This window comes from Chrysemys picta, chromosome 11 (genome assembly GCF_011386835.1).
Source record: "Chrysemys picta bellii isolate R12L10 chromosome 11, ASM1138683v2, whole genome shotgun sequence".
Lineage (NCBI taxonomy): Eukaryota > Metazoa > Chordata > Testudines > Emydidae > Chrysemys > Chrysemys picta.
The window spans coordinates 39,648,035-39,670,400 of NC_088801.1; the positions used below are offsets into that span (position 1 = coordinate 39,648,035).

Genomic DNA, 22,366 nt, shown 5'->3' on the forward strand with positions numbered 1-22,366 from the left:
GACACAAGTGACAAGAAGTTTTGATGGAAGAATTAGTTGGTGCATATATAATCACTCCCCCACCCCCCTACTCCCCGCGCTGGGAAACTTATCGACACAGCGCATTCATCCACCCTTCAGAAAAATGAAACTGTGTTGCCACCCTTACCTTCAGTTTCAATTTCAGTTAATCTGGACCCAATTCTGTGCTTTACAACAAATCAAAGGATGGAAGGCGGCATTTTGCTAAGTTACAGGAGAAAAAGAGTGAGAGAGAGGATGGAGAGGAAGAAAAAAAATAAAAAGAAGAAGCCAAGCACAATAATAATATCCCGAGAGTGCAAATGTGGATTGAAATCCCCCAGAGATGAAGATGCCTCTGAGAGCAGGAGCCTTTTTTGCAGCTCCGCTCTTGCAGAATATGACTGAAATTTTCTGCTATATAGCCTCTGTCTTTATAGCTGATGAAAAAAATTGCAGATTATTAGCATAAATGTTTACTCTTCATTACGCTGATGACATTGTGCACTCGAGATCTTGGTAATCTTTGGGAAAATTATGAGTAATTTTTAAAAATTTTAAAGCAGCAGCAGTTACCATGCAATTCAGGCTAATTCTGCGTAGGCTCCGAACGGATATAATTATCGAGGAGTCAAGATGTTATGCTAAAAACTATGCATTGATATTCCCATTTATTATGTACATACAACTTTGACAATGTTGATGCTTGAAATAGCAGGAAATTGTCTTGCGCAAAAATTACAGTCCATATTAGGACATGTGAAATTGCGAAGAATTATATAGTAATTGCAGGCTTTCAGATGGGAGAGCCAGAATGCTCAAACTAGTGCAAATGTGGATAAAATTACAGATCAGAGCAAAAATTAGGGAAAAAGGGGGTCTGGGATTTTTCAAGTTGGCTATAGGATTCCGGAAGTGTCTAATGCCACATGATTGCTACAGCGTTAGGGAAGACATTCATGCCTCAAGTAACTCCTTTCCCAGAGCTGCTTTAATTCAATTTCTCATGCCTTTTCTCTTAATAGGGGCAAATGAGTAAATTGCCTACCCAGGGCAAAATTTCACCAGCCTCCCCCTGCACATTTGCCAGGGAGATGATTCCCCTGGCTCAGGTTGGATTCCGGGCTGAGTCCCCCTGGACTCAATCTGGTAACTGAGCTGGAGAAGTTAATTACACCAGATTCCCTCCCACCCTTCTTCTTTCTCTGGCTTGGCTCCCCATCCCCCTCCCCACCCGGGGCCAATGCAGCAGGGAGATCCGAGCGTGCTGCACAGTTCTGACCCACTGCTGGAGCCCTAGGGTGGCAGCCACCCCTCCACCCCACAGGAAAAGAGGGCGCGGCGGGAGGAGCCCTCCAGCAGCAAGTCACAGGAACAGTTCAGGCAAATCCGAGCACGCTTGCTGCTAAAGGTGCAAGAGAGTGTTGGGGAGAACTGAAAACTCCAGCCCCGCTTTCCCCTGCACAGCACAACTTCTGGAGCCTAACCTTGAAACCACCCCAAGATCAGCTCCCACCCAACCTCACCCCCTTTATTCTGCCTACAAATGTGATGTGCCCAGCGATGCTTCGTGGCTCTAGAGTGCAGCTCTTCCTCCGGGCATGTGAAGTGTTCTGTGTTCACGCTGCTGGCCCCTTGCAAAGCCTAAACTAAATGTAGCTATGACAGAGGCTGGACAGGGCTCGTTGGTCTGGGGGCACCTCACTTAGCTTGGATAAGACAGGAAGATGGGGAAACAATAATAAAAGAGGTGCCTGAATGCAAAGTATCTCAATGTATTTTCACCTTCCCGCTAATTAATGTTACGTGCGTTTAGAGCTCGTGTAAAGCAAGCCCAGCGCAAAAATAAATAGCACCCAAGTGAAGGGGGGGGGGGGGGGGAAACTGGTTTGGGAATTCAAAGCAATGGCCTGAAAGATGAGACACTGGGAAATGCCCAGCAGCGGCCAGTCCAGGTGGTATCTGGATTACACGGAAATCAAATAAATGAAAAGGATTCTCAGGAAAAGTCAGTCTGTCTGTCTTCCTGGCGCGATCGTCTAGTTTTCCCATTTCTCAGGTTGTCAGTGGGGCGCTTACACGGCTATATATTTTTGACAGCCCCAGGGCGTAATGTAGCATCTTGTAATGTAGCAATCACTGACAAAGTACATCCCTATTATGCAGAAAGTCCCGCTTCTCGGGGCATCGGAACCCTGCCACCTCCCCACATCCTGCTGTTCTGCTGTGTCACTAGCGTGGCGGGCGCTTGAACCCAATAAGCCGGGACAATCTCCATCTCCAGCGCCGTAGACCTTATTAGCGCTGGCTGCTGCGACAGGAGCCCCGCGCGGTGCCGGGGTGCGGCGGGCGCACTCTCTGCCTAGCTGCTCTGCTGTCAGAACTTCATTACACAACAGACCAACTTAGAACATGACTTTCTTGGTTTCAGGCGTAAATCCACCCCGTGCCCTGGCCCCTAGCTGCCTGTTGCAGGTTGGCGAAGCGAGTAGCGAGCGGGCAAATGCTTTGCGAACTTTTCACCTCGTGGCGCAAGCCCCTCTCTGTATTGTATGTGGTGACCGCGGCTGCAATAAGGCTGTGTAAAGAGAGACGTATTTTATTTCTCAAAATACAAAAGGTGGGACTGCTTTTAAATGAGCTCGCGGCGCCTGGCGTGCTGCACACACGGTGCATTTCAAAGCAGGCATTAGGAAGCAAAAGCAGAATGTAAAAGGGCTCCTCCATTTCTGTACAAACACGGCTCAAGTGTCCCTTGAAAACCTCACTAAAGAGCCTTGGAAATGGTTACACACAGGCGGATAGTTCCAGTTTCTTACCCTACAGCCCGAGTGAAATGAGGAAGCCGTCAGATCTAACCCACATTTCTGTCTCTGCTGATCACACTGAAAAGTTTGGGGGAGGGGGCTGTTTTTTGTTAGGTCTTTGCTGAAGTGCAAAGAAACCAAGAAGGTTCAATGCCCACCATCTCCAGGGTATTTGTCTTTGAAACTCTTCCTTCGCCTCCAAAGTGCCCGCAGAGCTCCACGCAAGCCTGGTTTTATTTCAGCGGTTTGCTTCCAAGCGAAACATGAAACGTATACCTCGGCCACAAATAATCCTGTCTAGAAGTTGGGAAACTCCTGTGGCCATGCCGTGGCTAAGGCAGAGGCTCGTAGTTAGCTAGATTGCCCTTCCCAGCACCTGCCAAAGCCTGGCTCTCCCCTGACACTGCTCTGGTGCAGGTCGAAAGGGATTACAATTAAGATGTATGGGTTTGATAAAGTCGGGTTGTTTCCCGGTGGATGCAGGGGAGTTGACTGTTTCCCATTTCCATTTGTCATCAGCACATTTGGAAAGCCCGTTCATCACCGGGGGAGGGGATGTCGGCTAGGGGCCGGATCACAGGGCCCTGTGTCTTGGAGAGAGCTGCAACTTGTGAGAAATGTTTCCAAGAGCTTTGCCTGGGGCGGCTATGGAGACTCTCGCTTCCTCCCCCCCTTCTCTGTCTCCCATGCTCTCCCGCTCCCTTTCTCTCCTGTCTCTTTCTTTCTCCCCCTCGGCTCCCATCTTTCTCTCCTTCCCCCACACTCCGCTCTTCTCCTGTCTCCCCCTTTCTTTGCCGTGTCCCTCCTCCCCTTTCCTCTCTCATTCAGCTCACTCTCTCCTCTTTTCCCTCCCTCCTCCCTGTCTCCGTCTCATCCGGGGTGAGTGTTCGTGGCTCCCCGGAGCAATCTGCCCTGCCAGGCTCCGAGACTCCGTCGTGTCTACGGGCCAACCCAGCCCACCCCAGCGCCTGTCCCGCCCGCCCCGCTCTCATGCCAAGGCCTGTTGCGTGATTCCAACTAGGGCTGCACATTCCCTGCCCCAGGCGCTGTGGTTTAGGCCTCTTAATCATCTTGTCTGCAGCAGAGGCCTCAGCACCAGCCAGTTCCCTCCTCTAGTCCCTGCGCCAATTGGGGCCGAAGGCTCCACTTGCTGAGCAACAACAGTAAGAGCTACAGAGGCTCAACAGATAACAAGGCCGCCTTGGGTTTGGACTCAAGCCTGCTTCCAGGCAGCCCTCTTCGGCGCATCGCTTCGTATCCTGCCCAAAGGCTCTTTCATGTTGCGGCACTTTGGGGGCTACATCAAATATTAGCATGATTTTACAAAGCTGCTCTCTGCCCGAAAATGCACGTGTCAAAGAGCAGCACTGGAGGGATGAGATGTTAGCACTGACACTAACTCATCTTGTTAGGGGCGGGGGCTGCTTCCAGGGACTTCGGCAGATGGTGAGGACCCACAGTTAGGCTTTGCTACAAATAAAAGCTTTTGCAAAAACTGGGGGCAGTAGAAGCATTTCCATTTTTTCCCGTGAAATGAAAACACTCTTTGGGCTATAAACAGTCCCATGCGATATTGGCAACCCACACATAGGGGGGTCTTGAACAGTAAAGTCAAGTGACACCCATTAGTTGTGCCTGTCCTGCAGCCAGAAGTTGAAACTAAACAATGCTCCTGATGACAAGTTAGGGCCAAACTGGGGGGTCAATTAGACCGGTTTAAAACGAGTAACACCATTGAGTTCAATAGAAATTACTCCAGATTGACACTGGTGCAATTGAGCAAAATTAAGGTTTACCTAGTTGGTTTAATTAAAAAAAAAACAACCTTTGTTTTATTGGTAGCTTGGGAAAGAATCGGTTACCCCTGAAATGTAACCAACCCGCACATTGCACTGATTGGAAGGGGCTGATGTTGATCTAGAAAACTGTATAGCTCCCACTTGGCTGGCGAGGAGCAGGATTTAGGCCTACTTTGAATGGAGGTCACTGATACCATGGCACACACACCTCTACTGGCCTGGTCTTTAGCACAGCAGTAACCTGCAGGATGCCACCCCTCCTCTGAGCAGCACTCATGTAGACAGAACTAGGGCAGCTCCGCCGAGCAGCCAGCCCCAAGACGTTGCAGGGCCCTTGATTTTGGAACTAGGCAGTTAATAATGAATTTAAAAAGCTTCTTGGGGCTGGGGGAGAAGAGCCCAGCGGTGACTGGTCAGGGCTGGAATCGGTTACCAGTGTCGCCTCCTCGTGTGTCACACTGGGGCCCGGAGGAGCTGCAAGTTGGCAGGAGACAGTCCCGGACTAAATGTCTGTGGCGCCAGCGCGCTGGGGGAGGGGCGGAGTCTGGCATTGCTAGGGGCTTGCTGAGTGATTCATGGCTGCTGCCGACTGGCAGGGGCGAGATTTTATTGTGGAAGGGAAGCGAAGGGGGAGGGGAGGAGGGGACGGTCAATTACTCAATGCAACAGTTGTAACAAGGGCAAAGAAAGCCACGTAAGAAACATAGAGACCCCTCCTCCAGGGCTGGGCTGTAAAACGCGGATGTGCAAGGTAAGTTTGCAGAGAGGCAGGGGCTAGTGTAAATAGGTGTCTATAATGTGTGTGTGTCTGGATCCCGAAGGAAATACAGCCCAAGTACAGTGAAAACAATAATTTATTTAAATAATCTCTTATTGTAAAAGCAACATTAAGAGTATTTTGTGTCCATAATAAATAACCAACAGTACCTTTTTTTTTGTTTTAAGGTTAAAACAACGACTGTGAGGGGGAAATCAGTAGCTTATTTTGACAGCAACGAGAAAACGTATCAAACAGTGAAAATAATCAGGAATGTGTGGCGCCTACACAGAGAGCTGGGAGTTTCCACACTTTGGTCACAAAACCAAAAATGAAATACAGGTTGATCCAATGGAAATTTTTTTTATACAAAGAAAACAGGAAAAAATCTGCACAGACAGCTTTATTTACAAACATTTCCTCGGGAACGATAGTCCTGCACCCATTTAAAAAAGATAATTTAAACTCGGGAGGGTTTTTTTTAATCTACATATAAAAAGTATTTATCTTTTTTCAACATCAAAATGAGGTCATCCGCAAAGGCACCTATAAACTTTTAAAAAATAAAATTAACAAAAGTTATCCACTGGTGATTTGATGAAAAATAGGAGAGGAGGGAAGGGGGGGGGCGTTATTTTCTATTTGCTGTGAACTACACGGGAAGAGAAAAAATAAACCGCAGCGAGGAACTAGTCTGCGAGTTGGAACAGAGAGAGACACTGGGTGAGAGACACACCGAGGTAACCGAACCCGGGTCAGAACAAAGCAAAGTCTGCAGCGAAGAGTTATTCGCCTGTTTAATGTGCCAGAGGGAGAGGGAGGCGTTGAATGCCGAAGAAATTCTTCATCAAAGCACCAGTGTCTGTACCTCAGTCCGCTCGGGGGTGTGTTGGGTTTGATCCCCCTGGATCTCTGTTCAGCGGGGCTTGTTTGCTCAGTCTCTGCCGAGTTAGAAAATCGTCCCTGCACTGATGGCCGCGCTGTGGTGATGATGATGGGGCTGCGCTTGCTGCAGGATAGGAGAGGCGGCTTGCAGGTGAGAAGCGGAGTTAGCCGCCTGATGATACCAGGAGTAATTACCGAGGAAAGCGGCCGCTCCGCCGCTGGGGCTGGATGCGGAGCTTCCTCCGCTGCTCATGCGCTGGTGTGGAGCAAAGTCCCAGGTAGGGGCCGAGGTCGGGGGCGAAGCGCAGGGGGGAGAGGCGCTGCCTCCAGGATGCTGCTCCGAGGGGATTTCGCCACTTTTCCACATCTTCTTGAACTTGGACCGGCGGTTCTGGAACCAAATCTTCACCTTTCCGAAGGGAGACGGACAAACAGGCGTGAGAACTGGGCTGGGGAGGTGCTGGGTCTGTGAGGGGCTGGCAGGGCAGGGTAATGGTAAGCCACTGAAGCCAGAGGTTATTATGAGCAGAGTGCTTGCTCCATGATCCTCAGCTGGGCCAGGCAGAGCATGCAGTAGTGAGGGGAGTGGGAGTGGGACAGGGAACCGGGCGCTAAAGAGAGCAAGAAGGACTAATCAGTAGTTTCAACTCCTCCGTATGCCGGAGAGCAGACAACATTTCTCTAATGGGAGTTTTGTTAATCCCAGCGCCTCCCTCCCACGGACGCGAATGGGGTCAGGGCCACGGCCCATTTAATCATCTCGGGAGCGCAAACTAGGGAACTGCAAACAGCGTTCTCCGTTACTGGATGTGTAACAGCGGGCAGAAATCAGACCAGACAGGGTGAGACACAGCAGGGAATATGCCACGTGCCCCTCTGAACCAGCGCTAAAAGGCACAGACTCTGTGCTCCAGGACGCAGCGTGCAAGGCGTAAAGGGCAAAATTCTGGTCCTGTTGAAGTCAATGGCAAAACTCCCACTGAATGCAACAGGGCCAGGAGTTCCACCCTGAGGGTGAAAAGTGCCGGGGCCTCTTACCTGCGTCTGGGTGAGGCCTAGGGATGCCGCCAGTTCAGCTCGCTCGGGCAGTGCCAGGTACTGTGTCTTCTGGAAACGCCTCTGTAGAGCGGCCAGCTGGAAGCTGGAATAGATCGTCCTGGGTTTCCGCACTTTCTTTGGCTTCCCGTTTACTATCCTGACCTCGGGCTCGCATTCTTCCTTCTCTGCTATAATAACAACAACAATCACCACCATCACTCACCAGCCATGCTGTAGGGAAAAGTTAACCTGGAATCAACACAAGGCAGCTGATTTGCAAGACGTTGTTCCCCATGCATCCTATTCCGGGCCATTTGCACGGCATGAGCCCTGCGTGAATTACCGGGAGAAACGTGGCCAGTCCATCCCCCTGCTAACGTCTTGCTCCCATCCCCCGCCAAACCAGTGATCCGCAGTCAGAGCCGCTTGATCGCCTTAAAAATGAGAGGGGGAGAGAGGGGCACTTTTAAAAATAATGGACCAAATCCTCGTCTGGTGTAAACAGGCCAAGCTCTGTTAAAGCAATGGAGCTGCTCTGTTTGACACCACCTGACCCCAAACTATTTCCCCCAGAGGCTTAGCCCTACCAGACTCATTGTTAGCCGGGGAAGTCCTGGTTCCATAGGGTCCATAGGAGCTGTAAGTGGCAGTGTAACCCAGGTCGTAGCCGGCTTTGGCGGAGTAGGGAACCGTATTGATGCCGCTGGCGTGATACTGGTAAGAGCCCATCTGTGCATAGGGCGACCCGCTTCCTCCGCCGCCTGTTCCGTGCTGCTGCTGCTGGTTGGTGTAGTAGCTGCTGTCGGTGGCTGTGGACACCGGTAAGGTGGGGGACTCCTGGGACTTGTGCAGGCTGCTGTGCTCGTGATGCTGGTGGTAACTGTTGGAGGTAATCTGGTTTGAATGCATATCTGAGACTAGACTGTCAAAGACTCCAGTCATCCTGATCCTCCCTCCCCAAATGTAGAAGGGGGGGGGGAGAGACAGCCGCAGCACCAGGGGGCGAGGGGGAAAGGCGCCTCAGCCCCTCAGCAGTCAGTACAAGTACAGGGAGAGCAGAGACGCTCCTGCTGGAAGCCCCGAGGAGGAGATCACTGGAGGTCCCACTCTGTTGCTGGAGGAGTCACCATCATAGCCCGGTCACACACTCTCCCAGACACCGGGCGGCGGCGGCAGCTCCGTTGGCTCCCTAGCAGCTTTACGATTGTCTGCCGCGGTGGAAGCTGCCAGGCGGGCATTTAACACCAGTCACGTGAGGGCAGGCGACGTCACCTAGCAACAGCCAATCAAGTGCGCAATCACATTGTATCCCTTCGGGTTCCATAGAACCCCAGGACACAAGAGGCGGCTCACATGTGACACGTGCGCTGAAAAGGAGGGGTGTGTGCGGGGAGGGGGGGAACAAATACAAAGAGGAACCAGCCTCCAGGGGGGTTTACACAAAACAGAGCGTTGCCATTTTAGTATTCACACTGCAGCAGTATGTATAAATACGGCAAACTGGGGGGAAGATGGAGCAGTGAGATCTGAGCCCCGTCAGATCCACGGCCAGATCCTAGCCCAGCAAAATTCTAGTCTAATCAGATGTTATTTTAGCCTAGTCAGATTCTACTTTAGCCAGATCTAGTTATGTCGCTTGTGAAGCCCTAGCTATATTTGTTGACATAGTTATCACGGAGGCAAGAAACCCTCCGCAAACTCTCGTTTGTTCTGGTTTCCCGCTTAAACACATCCTCTTCATGAGAGCTGAGTTTAGAGTGGAGCGGAGGGTGCTATTACTAGAATGATGATGATATACAGCCAGAATATTATACAGTTCGTACATATAGCGTGTCCCTCAGATACAAGGTGATGGGTTCAGTTCAAGATTCTAAACAGACAGATAGATGTTGTTCAGTGACAAGGGGGCAGAAGAATGAAAGACAAGTGACTTGGTGCTATACCTACCTAGAGTTACCACCGAGTCACTTTATGACCCTAGACAAGTCACTCAATTTATCTGTGCCTCGATTTCTCCATCTGTAAAATGGGGATAAGGACGCTCATCCTTGTTTGTAAAGTGCTTTGAGATCTGGGGATGAAAGATTGCAATGTGGGTGTCAAACGGTATTCCTTTTTAATATCTGCATGGACCTAGAGCTGTCAAATAATCTGCACCTCGCAGGAGTGTAGCCCTGAATCCCAGTTAACCAACGTTGGGATTACATAAAGTGCTTTGAGAGTCTTGAAGGAAAGACTCTATATAACATACAAATTATTATATTTATTACAATATCAATTCGGGAACATCCCTGGTTACCTTAATCATTTCTATTTTTATGTGCATATTGTTACAGTTATTCGGATTATAAAGGTGAAAAACTAAAGATACACAATATTTTCTTAACGGAACTGATTTTCATAATTCGTAACCGTTACCGTCAGATTCCATTCTAAATTATTCAGGGCACTTCCCATTGAACAGTATACGGCACCGATATTAAATGAATTGCATGTTCATATTTTGTTGCGGTCTCAGGTTAACTTTTTATTTCTTAACGATTGTTTACAACATGCATTTGTAATTTTTAAAAGCCGGGTTTGATTATTTTCTTTCTTAACGTGGGAAATACAGCAGCCTGGGAAAAAGGAAAACACGTTTTATGGCTACTCAAGTTAAATTTATGCTATTGCCTTGTACCGCCACCTAGCGGGGAAAACACTGTGTCTCTGCGTTCAGATGGAGTAGACCGATATATAGTCTCTTCGTACCGAGACGCCAGTCTCTTCAAACACCCAAAAGAACAATTTACAAAATAGTAATTAAAAGACACAAAGTTGTGCTAGCACTCATTGCCTGAAGTTCCTTTGAGGAAAGACATAATTGTGTAACCGAACCAACTTGTTGCAACAACAGTGTAACGGAAAACAAGTTGTTGTTCTGAAAAATATTCTCTCTTGTCTTCTGTTGAAGAGCATATGCAATTAAAATGTGAGCATTCAGCATTAGGACATCACATTGTTGACTCTCAGGAGCGGAACAAAGAAAAGACCAGATAAAGCACTTCTAGCTACTCTCTTAACTTTCTAGCTAGCTTTACTTTGCCAAGAACCATCTCAATACAAATGATTCCAGACATTCATTGGCTTAGCTCAGCAAAGTGGAAACATAACTTACTTACTGATAACGTGACTCTAAAAAGTGCATGCTGACCTCATGAAATATAAGGAAATCGCAACCTCTCAAGGGTACAATGTATTTCTGTTTTTCCTTTAGAGTGAGTTTTTAACTGGACTTTTCCCTCTTTTATATTCAATTTCGACTGTCACGATTTCATGACGAGATCTCAGTTAGTCCTTCGGTTCTATACAGATACAGAGCTTCACTGAAAATAGCTCTGTAAAAGCACGTGCAAAGTGATATAGCTGAAATATTGTATTTTCCCCTCTGACTTTATTAATAGCTAAAGCATTTGTGGATCAATAAAATGCTACTTGTCAGAAAATTGTTTCCTAGAGGAATTTATAAATGCAAATTAATCCCTGTATCGATCCGACCTTGTAAAACACAAATGTAACCATAGATCAGCTGCGTTTGTGGAAGAGGGGAGTGGAAGCGATTGTCTCTGGAAGTCCAATAAGCGTTCATTTCATTTTAAACATACGCTTTTCAGTGCTAATGTCCCCTATTTTAAGAGAAGCTGAGAAGAAAGGCAGCTACTTCCCCGGCAAAATTTAGCCGTTAAGTGATTTTTAATCATGCAAAAATGGAACAAAACCCGGTTAATTGCTTTCTTTAAAACTCCGGCGTTTTAAACTGGTCAACACGTTAAGGCTGGATCTATAGGTTCAGAGGAGGGGGGCTACAGGGACCAGTCTCTTCAGCTCCCCCAAACTCCTCCCCCGCCCTCCGAAGATCAGATCCGTTTCCTTTCTACAAGCCGCCAGCTGTCCCGGAGGGGTGGGTGTGTGAATGTGCTGTGTGGGTTGCCAATTGTGGTGGGACGTATACCTGGAGGTTGCATCACATGACATAATCTCGAATGAAAGATTGATCTTTAATTCCCGGAGACTCCAGGCAATCCTGGAGGGGTGGCAACCCTAGTTGTGGGGAGGGGAGGGGTGTTAAAAGGGAATTTGTGCCTTTATAGTTTTCCTTATTCTTCTTGCTGTTCAGGCCGAGTTTATGAGCCCCCCTATGCAGTAATGCTGTTTTGACCTTACGAGCTTTCAACATAGAGTAGTGGGGAAAACAATCCTAATTACTCAAAGCGGCAGCTCCCATTGGCACTGTCCCTGCGGCTCTGATAATGTCTAGGTAGGGGCTGGATTTGTTTCCGTTGAAATACCAGTGCCTTGCATGTTGTCTCCTCCACCCTAATGCATTGACTTCATCTGTATCCATCTTTAGGAAGCAACCTAGAGGTAAGGGAGATTTCTAAGCGTGACTCTGATTTCTTTACATTTTAAATCAACATTTTAACTTTCTGTTTTTCTCAAGGATCCTCTTTTGCAAGAGACTCATTATCTCCAGCCCCTCTTCGTCCCTAGGATGCTCCAAGATCCAAGCTCCCCTGGTCTTCACCACTCCTGGGACACCTTCTGCTTGCATTGCCATTCGTGTAAACGCGGAGTAACCAAAGCACCGTGCTGTCAATCAGAGGGACAGTGGGATTAATGAGATCGGTATCGGGCCTTGTGAGCGGTTTGTTTGCCATAGATCGCCCTTGTTTAATCTCCAGCCATTGCACTTGTTACAGGTCATGTCACTAAACTGCAGAGAGAAACCACCATTATCCCTGTGTCTTTGCTCTCCGTCTCCCCTGGCTGCCACACGCAGGCACCTGGACAGAGAGCGGGTAGAAGCCAAGCTGTGCATCTGTCCAGCAATAGCACCCCCGCTCCAGCAGTGCCCATCGCAGAGGGTCCCCGCCCGGTCGGACCTAGAGCACTGCCTCTCATCCTGCCGGATCCCCCCGCACCTGTAGCAGCAGCTCGGTAACCGCGTCTCCTTCCTCTGCAAACTACACCCCGGGCGAGGCTCTGATGTGAAAGGCTTGTGTGAGGACAGGATGGAGAGGATAGGAGAGAAAAAGGGGCGGGGGAAGGGGCTGCGGGCTGCTACCAGTATCCAGAGAACAAACGAACTTTCCAAGAGCTCCTCGGTTCGAGTTTAACTCCGGTTTCTTCAAATGCCTGTTCTGATTTCCCTCCTAGATGCGGAGCCAGACTCCTCAGTGCCCCTACATGGACGATAAGGCTCCTAATGCTGCAGAACCCTCACTGTCCCAGGCCCTTTGCCAGACGTGTTTGCTTTGAACAAGGAGCTTGAAAGCCTCTGTTTGTCCTGTTTGGCTGCTGAGGGCTTGCTTCCTTTCAGGGCAGAGCCGGCAGCTTCCGTCTCTATCTGCAGCTGAACAGAAATGCCCAAGTCTAAGGTAAGCGGGACCTATTCTGGAGGTTGCACGCATGTGCTCTCAGGACTTTCACCGTGCGTTTTTCACAGCAGGGAAGGATACAGAGAGGATAAGAAGAGAAAACAAGACGAGAAGTGCTTGTGACTAAAGGCATAGCGTCAAGAGGCAAGAGAATTGGGGCCTGATTCACACCCTCACTGAAGTTAATCAGACATCATGTTCTGCTCCAATCTCTCCCTGCCTCAGTCAGTGTCCTCATCTGCAAAATGGAGATAATGATACTTCCTTCAGAGACAGAAAACATACCTGATGCATCTTATTAAATCCAGCGTTTACGGGGTGGGGGGAGGGGGCTCAGAAGCCTGTTTGTTCAGTGTATGGGTGGAAAAGTAAATATCAAAGCAAATTCAGAAAAATATAGAGAATAAATTAATCTATTATTGTTCCTTATAAAAACTGGTACATTTTATACAAATCACAAGGTTTGCTGATTTCAATAGCGCATGTTCTAGATTTCCAATGTACCCCAGATGCATAATCCTTAGATCTTGACAGTAATATTTCCCCTCATTGTTGGTTTGAGACCAGAAGCTGAAAACAGCTATTGAATAGTACAAAAGAGGAGAAAATATCCAGAGATTAAAAACAGTGATCAGCATAATCAAAATGGTACTCTTTACAATTTGATCACAAACCATATTTTTAAGCCCTCAAAATACTCATTAAAGGTGAGGTACAAAGGAAAAAAATTACACCTTTTATCATTCGTTTCTGAATGGGCTGAGAAAGATTTTTTAATCATAGTCTCTCTCTGTCTTTATATGGCAGGCTTCAGTTGTCTAAAATATGAAATATTTTTATAATATATTATAGATAGCTAATAGTTTGTATTGTCCCTTATGTGTTCATGGTGTGCACCCTTACTCTTATGAACAGTTCTTACTTAATGTGAGTAGTAATTCAGTCAATGGAACTTTGCACATGTATGAGAGTTTGCAAGAATGAGTGCAGGGTGGTTGCCCAAGGGGCTTACAGTCTTAGAGCTCAGTCCTGCAATTACTTATATATGTGAGTGATTTTACTCACATGAGTAATCTAATTGAAATCAATGAATGAGACCATTCACATCAGCAAAGTGATTCATCTACATTTGCAGGATTGGCCCCTTAGGATTCCATCCAGCAGATTCTAACTCATCTGAATTGTCCTTACTCATGTGAGTAATTCTATTGACTTTAGTGGACTATTCCTATAAATAAGGGCTTGCATGACCAAGTCCTAAGTAAAGGCTAACTTTGATTGCAGGGGAGATTACATCAGGCAAGGGGAAGAAAGGAGGGAGGAATACACAAAACAAGGGGCCTTATATTATTATAGATTTTCAATCAGAACTCTATACTGAAATTAATGTGTTGTGCCATAAGTTTTTAAGCAGAATTCCTACTGAAATCAGTGAGGTGTTCTACTTAAAAACTGATGTCATGTAGCCTGTGCTTATGCAGTTGCCTTTTTTTACATTAAATTAATCATAGTCTATTTTCTTCCTCTCATTGCTTTACGGTTAGTAGAAAAGTTTAGCACAACATAGTGGGATACTGTTGGAGTGACTGTGGAAAATGGGGATTTTGAGAAGAGATTGAAAGGGAGACAGCCAGGAAATATCAATGATTTGTATACATTGTTGAACTCCTCAGCAATGACAGTAGTGTTGAATGGATTTGGAATTATAGGTCAGTTGTTTGTGACCTAATAGTTTGGTCAGAAGGTGCACTGTGAATGACAGAAAATATTTAGAGGCTTTAATCAGGCAGTCACAAATGGGAGAGAAACACATTGCTTTTGATCACTGAAAGCTGCACTGTCAAAGGTTTTAGCTGTGAGATTCGTATGCACTGTGAATCATTCAGTGCCAAAGGCTGCAAGATAATTGAACTGCTTTTTGTTAATTTGTTTGTTTTAGAAGCATCCACATACCCAGTTAGAGTAGGTTAGTAAGAATGCCAGGGACACGTTTTATTTATCAAATTAACAGTACACATTCCCAAGAAACATTCAGTTCCCACTAAAAAATAGCATATCCGGGAGTGATCATTCAATCCTTTCAGTGTGCATCAATTTTTGTACAGTACAAATGACTCACATAAATTATTAAAAAACATTTTTTCTTGCACAATATATGTTATATTTCCTTTTTTCCTTTGTGAATGTAATGTTATCAAAAGGCCCCTAAAAGATAGTATTGGTGGTTGGATTCCTCTGTGTACAGAACAGGTTTAACACAGGCATCAGCAATGCAAGCTGTCCTACAAAGATCTGGCTCAACCCTGACCTGGAGGGGACTAGATCTAGCACTGAGAAAGCAGTTTACTTTTAATACCCAATAAGTCTTTGGCCTCTCTAGGGAGGATGCGTATTGTGATGCATTATTTTGCTCATTAGAGGTCCAACTCTGACCTAACTCTCATTGAGTGGATCAGGCTTAACAAATGGACCAACTCATTACCCATAAGATTACTAAAGAGCCATTGGATAGCAGCGACCTTTGATCACTAACATCCTGGAGCAGAGTTGATTCAAAGGTAAAAGATTCAATAGCCAATTACCTATCCCCTGAGCCACTGTTTTCTTCCCATGTTTTAGTATTAAGGTAAGAATAAATATTTCATGCTGTTCCTCATGTGAAATCCTAATTCTCTCCTTGACACATCATAGCTGGTTTATGTTGAAGTAACTGTTGTATCACAAAGGATTAGGGTTTTAGGTGAAGAATAAGTAGCTGATGATCTCCTGAGAAACAGAAATCCTAGTTTAATCAGATGCCCTGAGTAGTAAAGAAAGAAGAATGGGCAATATAGAATATAGATGATGTATACGTGGAATTATTATTAAATGGAATATTTTTCAAAGTTTTCCGTGGGGTGTCAGTGATTTACAACAATTTGGAATGTGGTGGCAATGGAGTACATGTGCTCAGACACAGCTATAAACTCTCTTATAGAAACACCAATAATTCCTATAATAGTGCCCCATCAGCTGATCTAGTCTTCTTCTTTCCAGGATTGTAGCAAACAGTGTCCAATGGATGAGTAATGGCATTTTGTACAATCCTAGGCCTCTGCCTACATAACAGAAGGGTAACTAGTTCGTGATGTGCCAAAGTCCTGAGGATGGCTAATGCTTGCATTAAAACCAGGCACTACATTTTGAAATAATGATAACAGTTACACATCCTTCTGAGGGCTTAAGAATATCAGCTTTAGAAAATAGCATGATCCTGGGATAGTTTTTTTTAAACATCCATCCAGAATCTTCCTGCCTGCTGTGTTTAGTTTCAGAATCCAGTGCTATTATTTTCCTTTCTAAAACCTGTTTATTCTCTCATCCTTCTGTGTACCTGATCATTCTATTCTAAAAATCACAAAACTCTTCTGGGGGAATTGCCCCCTTGCCTGGATCTCCCAGAATTTCCATTCTTTGGTCCTTGTTGTAAACAGCTTATTCAAGCTTTGTCTGAGACATGGGCTCTGCAAAATCCTTCTGGAATTGTTTATTAAGCCACCTTGGCTTCAGATTATCTCCTTCACTGAAGATACTATGGCAGCTCAGCACCTATAAACAATGAAAACCTCTGCTGGAGGACAATTTATGAATTTTAATAGTGGATTAGCCCAGTATTATTTAGCACAGGTGTTTCTTTAATTTGTTTCCAGGCACTGTGTTGGGGGAATTCATATTGTGCAATGGCTCTCAAAGCTGCACTACCTGCTGCATGGGATGGTAATATAACATCAGTACACTCTGGGATGTAATCACTGGTGTAACCAGAAAGAAAAGCTGTTCTGCCCTCAGAACAAGAGACAAGAAAATGCTAGAACAGCGGTTTTCAGTCTGTGGTCCACGGATCATATGCAAAGCATGTCTAGGAGCTCCCTGCCGTTTCTTCTCCCACAGTGATGGAGTCAGGCTTAAGACGGTGATGCTTCCTGGCACTCTGAATCTTTGTTAGGCTTTCCAGAGGCTTTTTGATCAACTAAATCATGGTCAGTAGAGAAAGAGAGCCCTGATGGTCATAACTTTCTCCTGTTCCAGTCTCTAATAATGGAAAGCAACACTGATTTAGACTGTTCAAGAGGAATACACCAGAGGAAACTAGAATCCAGCAGTTTTTCTCTCTCACCTCAGGAGACCTGAGAGGGAACAGCTGGATTCTAGGGGAGCCTGATTCACTACAGGCAGTCTCACTTTCTTCCTAATGAGGGGTCCTATAAAGAGAAAGCAAAGGAAGGCTGTTGTAAGGGGAATGATGTTCTGTTGCCCTAGGGGCTGGCCAACCCTATGTGGGCAGTTCCTGGCAATCAAGCCCACATCCTGTATATTATTACATTTATTCTTTGATTTAGTTGAGTAGCAGACCAAAGGCACTGTCAAACTGAAGGGGTAGCAAATGCACAAGAAAACAGGAGCAATCAGATTAGAGTAATTGGGGCTGGAGGCTAGGAGTAGAGATTTTGAAATAATTAAGAATAAAATCCTACACTGATAGAGAGGAAAAACAGTAGAGATATGCGGTGGGAGGCACATAATTAAGTGATTGCACTGACTGCATTTAAGTTTATTTGCACCTTCTTTATCCATATTGTTTTGGTTTTATCTTTTTATGGAACTATACAGTGAAAATGCTGCAAGGAAGGTGTAGGGGTGGGCAGGATAGTGGTCAGTCACCACTGCTCTCCCAGGTGAAGTCAATCTGTGTAGGCTGACAAAACCTTGGTCACAGGCTGGGGTTCCCTCACCCTGCTGCAAACAGTCCTCACCCACCCCAATGAAAAGGTCAAAGCCATGTGCTGTATTTACTACATGTTCTACAAGTGTTTGTTCCTCACAGCATAAGGCTTTCCCCCAAGCCTTTACCTACCACCAAGGTATATTTGGGAGAGTGGGGGAAGCTCTGCTCTTGGAATTCTTTGGGCCTTCTGTCTTCCCTACAGTTTTTTCTTGTCTCTCTTTTAACTGTTTCCAGCTGAGGACCTGACTCACCCAGCTAATTAGTTAATCACTTAGTACTTAAACTGTTACCTTGTCAATTTACCCCATGTGGGGATACTTCCCAAGAGTACAGAATGATGAATCAGCCATAGGCTACTCACACTCTGTCACAATCTGGTTATTAGCAAGAACCTCAAACTAGAAAATATTATTAGTGGTTGCCCTGGCAGATATATGTCAAAGTTGTAGGTTTCCTTTTAAAGATGATGAGTTGTTTTTTTTTTTGTTGCTCTGCCTTGCAGAATCCTCCCCTGCTGTCCATATCAGAACTGGATAGTCAGTGCAGTACGAAGCTAAGGGATATTGCTGAGGAGCTGATGTGGTTGTGCTGTTTGCATGCAACCTCAAATGCTGGAAACTTTCTACTGCAAAACTAGATCAAATATAGTTCAGCTTGTGTGTGAGTCCCAAGACTAGGTCAAGGTGGGACTAGTTTTAATGTACTCATTCCCTCACCTCACTGCAAATGTCCTGTGTGATCAATAATATTACCTACGTGGTGGCATTAGAAACACTGACAATATTCAATGATTTTAACATCTGTGTGGATGATAAATCCTTAGAATTAGCTCAGGCTTTTATGGCTACCATGAAAAACACAGACTATCCTGGGTGGTTTCTGATTTAACTCACATGGCTAGTCACACTCTTGATCTAGTGCAGTGATACTCAGACTGAGGCTCACAAGCAGTTCTTTATTGTGTCTCTCTGCAGCATATATTAAAACATTGTGTGATTTAATTATTAACCAGTCAGGATGCTTTTACTATGTTATTAACCAATTGTAGTTGATAAGATAATAATACTTGGTCAGTCATTTTGCTTTGAGAATAACATATGTATATATAAAAATGAAATATTTCCCCTATCATACTGAATATATAGTACTATAGCAGGGGTGGGCAAACTATGGCCCACGGGCCACATCCAGCCATTCAAATGTTTTAATCCGGCCCTCAAGTTCCCGCCAGAGAGCGGGGTCTGGGCTTGTCCCACTCCAAGCCATGGCTCCTGAAAGCAGCAGCATGTCCCCCCTCCAGCTCCTATGTGTAGGGGCAGCCTGGGGGCTCCGCACGCTGCCCGTGCAGCTCCCATTGGCCAGGAACCATGGCCAATGGGAGCTGCAGGGGTGGCATCTGCAGATGGAGCAGCACACAGAGCGGCCTGGCTGCGCCTCCACATAGAAGCCAGAGAGCGGACATGCGGCTGCTTCCAGGAGCTGCTTGAGGTAAGTGCCGCTTGGAGCCTGCACTCCTGACTCCCTCCTGTGCCCCAATCCTAGTCCCGATCCTCCTCCTTACCTCTGAGCCCCTCATCCCAGCCTAGAGCACCTTCTTGCACCCCCAACCCTTCATCCCCACCCCAGAGCCTGCACCCCCAGCTGGAGCCCTCACGCCCCCTGCACCCCAACCTCCTGCTCCAGTCCAGAGCCCCTTCCCATACCCTGAATTCCTAATTTCTGGCCCCACCCAGAGCCCTCCACCCCTTCCGCACCCCACCCCCTAATTTCATGAGCATTCATGGCCCGCCATACAATTTCCATACACAGATGTGGCCCTTGGTCCAAAAAGTTTGCTCACCCCTGAACTATAGTAAGAATGAATTCACACTACTGTGGCTCTTATGGGTAATTTGGATCCTGAACCAATGATCCAGTGTTTGGGCTTAGATTAGAGGCTAGACACTTGTATATTAGCTAATAACATGCACCTACCATTATATTCTGTGTTCTGAGGGTGGGGAACACCCCTAAGTCAGGAATCTGTTTTGCTGGAGCTCTCTCAAAGGCTAATGGAACCTGGAGGTCTGAAGGAAGATATTCTTTCTGTGACAGACCACTCTTTCAAGGGTTTGATAAGATGCTATCATAAAGTTTTATCCTGAACCATTGAAAGCGTGGCCCTTAAGCACCCTCTAGCCTCAATTTTGTATTTCTGATCTCTATTCTGAATAAGCAAAGCACTCCACTCTGAGATGCCACTGCAGATCCTGAGCATGCTCAGTAAGAATTTAGGATTCCCCCCCAAAAAGAGGTGCCCTGACAAAGAGCCAAGTGAACGTGGGTGTGGCTAGGCAAAATCACAGCTCTGAAGTAAAGGACATCAATGAGCATGTTGAAGATTGGCAACTAGTGATCAGGTACAAAATCATGCCCAGGCAAAGACCTGATAGCCAATAGTATAGTACTACTGAGCATGTGCAGTAAAGGGAGGGGTGAGAGAGAGGTCAGTCAGTTAAGCCTCTAGTGGGTCAGAACTCACTCATACCGGTCACAACTGGTTTTAAAGGACAGCGCTGTCACTCAGAATTCTGAGGTAATGGTCAAGGCTGAACATGTGAGTGAGGTAACTGTAGCTAAGAATATGAAGCTATATCATAGGCACTGATTCTGTGGGTACTCTGGGGCTGGAGCACCCACTGGCAGCCCCCTATTAGCTCCCCCCTACTCCCACAGTCCCTCCCAGCCACCGGTGGGCCCCTCCAGTTAGCATCTTCTCCCTCCCTCCCAGCGAACATCTGTTTTGCGGTATGCAGGAGGCTGGGAGGAGGAGCCAGAACGGGGTGTGCTGGGGGAGGGGATGGAACTGGGTGGGAAGAGGTGGGGCATGGGTGGGGCCTTGAGGGAAGGGGTGGAGTGGAGGGTGGGGCCAGGGGTTGAGCATCCCCTCCTCCTGTCCAGGTACTTTCAAAAGTCAGCACCTGTGAGTTATATAAAGAAAGAGCTACAACATTGTATATAAGGCCAGCAGCACTTTTGGAGTCCAGAAAGTGCATCTGAGAAGAGGAAAACTGTGTAGAAAGAGCTGGGAAGCCAGCAAGAGAAGCTAAAGACAAACTGCTGCAGAGAAAGAGAGAAAAGAAAGCTGGAGTGGAGGAAAACTGATTGACCAGGAGCTGAACAACAGCAGCAGTGATTTGATTTTTAAAAGAAAGCAGCAATGGATTTACAGAGTAAGCTTAATATTCTTTTAATTATAGCTTTAATATTGGTTTAGGATAGTTTTTATGGTATTTAATATGTGCATGCTTGAGATGTGCATGTGTGTTTTACCTACTTAGGTACACTTTAAAACAATTTAAGATCTGCTGTTAGTAATTTGTTGCAAACTGGGCACTTGTAACAAATTGCTTTGCTTAGTATCGTTTGAACTATATGCTATTGTAGTTTAAGTGCTCTTTAACTTGCAATAAGAGATTGGTGTCTCAGGGATTTTGTGCATTGTTTAGGATTTTTAGGATACACTGTATTAGGGATTATTACTTTAATGAAAAGATAATACTTTGTTTTAGAATTATTACTGCTTGTGTCCATTACTTTATCAGTAGGTTATATATCTGTCCTTTAGACTGCCTCTTTAGCAACCCTGGGAACTCTTACCTCAGGAAGAACAGATTAAGGGGCCAATAGGCAGGTTAGTGTAGCAGTGCCCCAAAACTCATTTTATGGGGTAATATCACAAAGTACTTGCGTTTATGATGCTTTGATTTACAGATGACCTGTGCTGGATGAAGCATGAGGGAAGCTGGTTGGAGTAATGGTGACAGTCTCAGGTTGAAGCTGATCTCATTTATATTGTAATGGATTTGAAGTTCCTAGGTCATCCTTGGATGGGTAGCAAAGAAGAGGTTCTTTGCTTCTACCTTTAGCAGCCACAAAATCTCAATCGGTGGATTTGTTGTTTGTGGTGAACAGCTTGGTTAATCTAAGATGCCTTGACTTGGTAGTTGATATTAGTCTCTTTTGTTGTGATGAAATTTCAGATTGTTTTGTAGGTAAAACTGAACAGATTCTGTTTGTGTCAAGGGACACAAATAGATATTTGAAGAGGACAATGTTAGGTCTTAATCTTCTTGGCTGAGTTTAGGCAATACTATCTGAGGTGTTTTATCCTATGTTTTGTCCTTTGGACCAGTGTCCTTCCTGGCTGGTGAAGAAATGGGGTCCATTGTTAGGAGACCATGAACCCCTCCTATGGGAGGACAGGATGTTGGCTTTTCTTCAAGAAATGGTTACTAGTCTTTGCTCAATACACCATTATTTGAGGAGATTAGACTGCTGCTATGTGCTCTTGACAAGATAGACTATTGCATTGTGGTCCACATGGCATTACACCTTAAATCAGCTCAGAAAATGAAGTAGAAATGCAGCTGCCAGCCTATTAAGCAGCTCCTCTTGGTAGAGGCATAGGATACCAATACTCCAGGACCTGCACTGGCAGCCAGTTGCTGTATTTTAAATACAGCTTTTCAATTTTTGGGGGGGAAATTAAATGAATTTTTCGGCTGTGTATTGGTATATAAAGAGGTCAACAGTTCTCAATGTCAAAATTTAGTCACAAATTGCACCCCAAAAAAAAAAATCAACACTTTTTTTTTCATTAGAGTTTTTCCACATTTTTCAGTCAGTTCTCATTGTGAGGTGTTGATCTTGACCTGGAGAATTGTAACTGGCTTGTAAATTCTGTTTGAGAGACCACCTTCTCCCTCTGCCATGCTGCCAAACCACATCTGAAATCAGTGTAGGTGCTTGAGTTGGAGTCTGACCCCTGAGTATGAAAACAGAGGAAGCTGCTGTCATTGGCTTCTCTCCCCTTTGGAACTTGCCTGACCTTGGTCTAAAATAGTCTTTTGGAGGGA

The 22,366-nt window shown here is 45.9% G+C and overlaps 1 protein-coding gene across 2 annotated transcripts; it reads right to left on the bottom strand.

The window, feature by feature from the left end:
* Positions 1 to 5,442: 5,442 nt before the first annotated feature.
* On the bottom strand, positions 5,443 to 8,538 carry DLX2 (distal-less homeobox 2). Of its 2 annotated transcripts, none has more exons than XM_065561830.1 (3): positions 7,874 to 8,538; positions 7,287 to 7,471; positions 5,443 to 6,657 (listed from the first exon to the last, which is right to left on the bottom strand). In XM_065561830.1, exons 1-3 carry the CDS (start codon positions 8,226 to 8,228, stop codon positions 6,313 to 6,315), a joined length of 885 nt encoding a protein of 294 aa, XP_065417902.1. In that variant the 5' UTR covers positions 8,229 to 8,538; the 3' UTR covers positions 5,443 to 6,312. The 2 variants fall into 2 exon arrangements, with proteins under 2 accessions (XP_065417902.1, XP_005290519.1); XM_005290462.5 differs by having other exon boundaries at positions 7,287 to 7,474.
* Between the last annotated feature and the right edge of the window lie 13,828 nt (positions 8,539 to 22,366).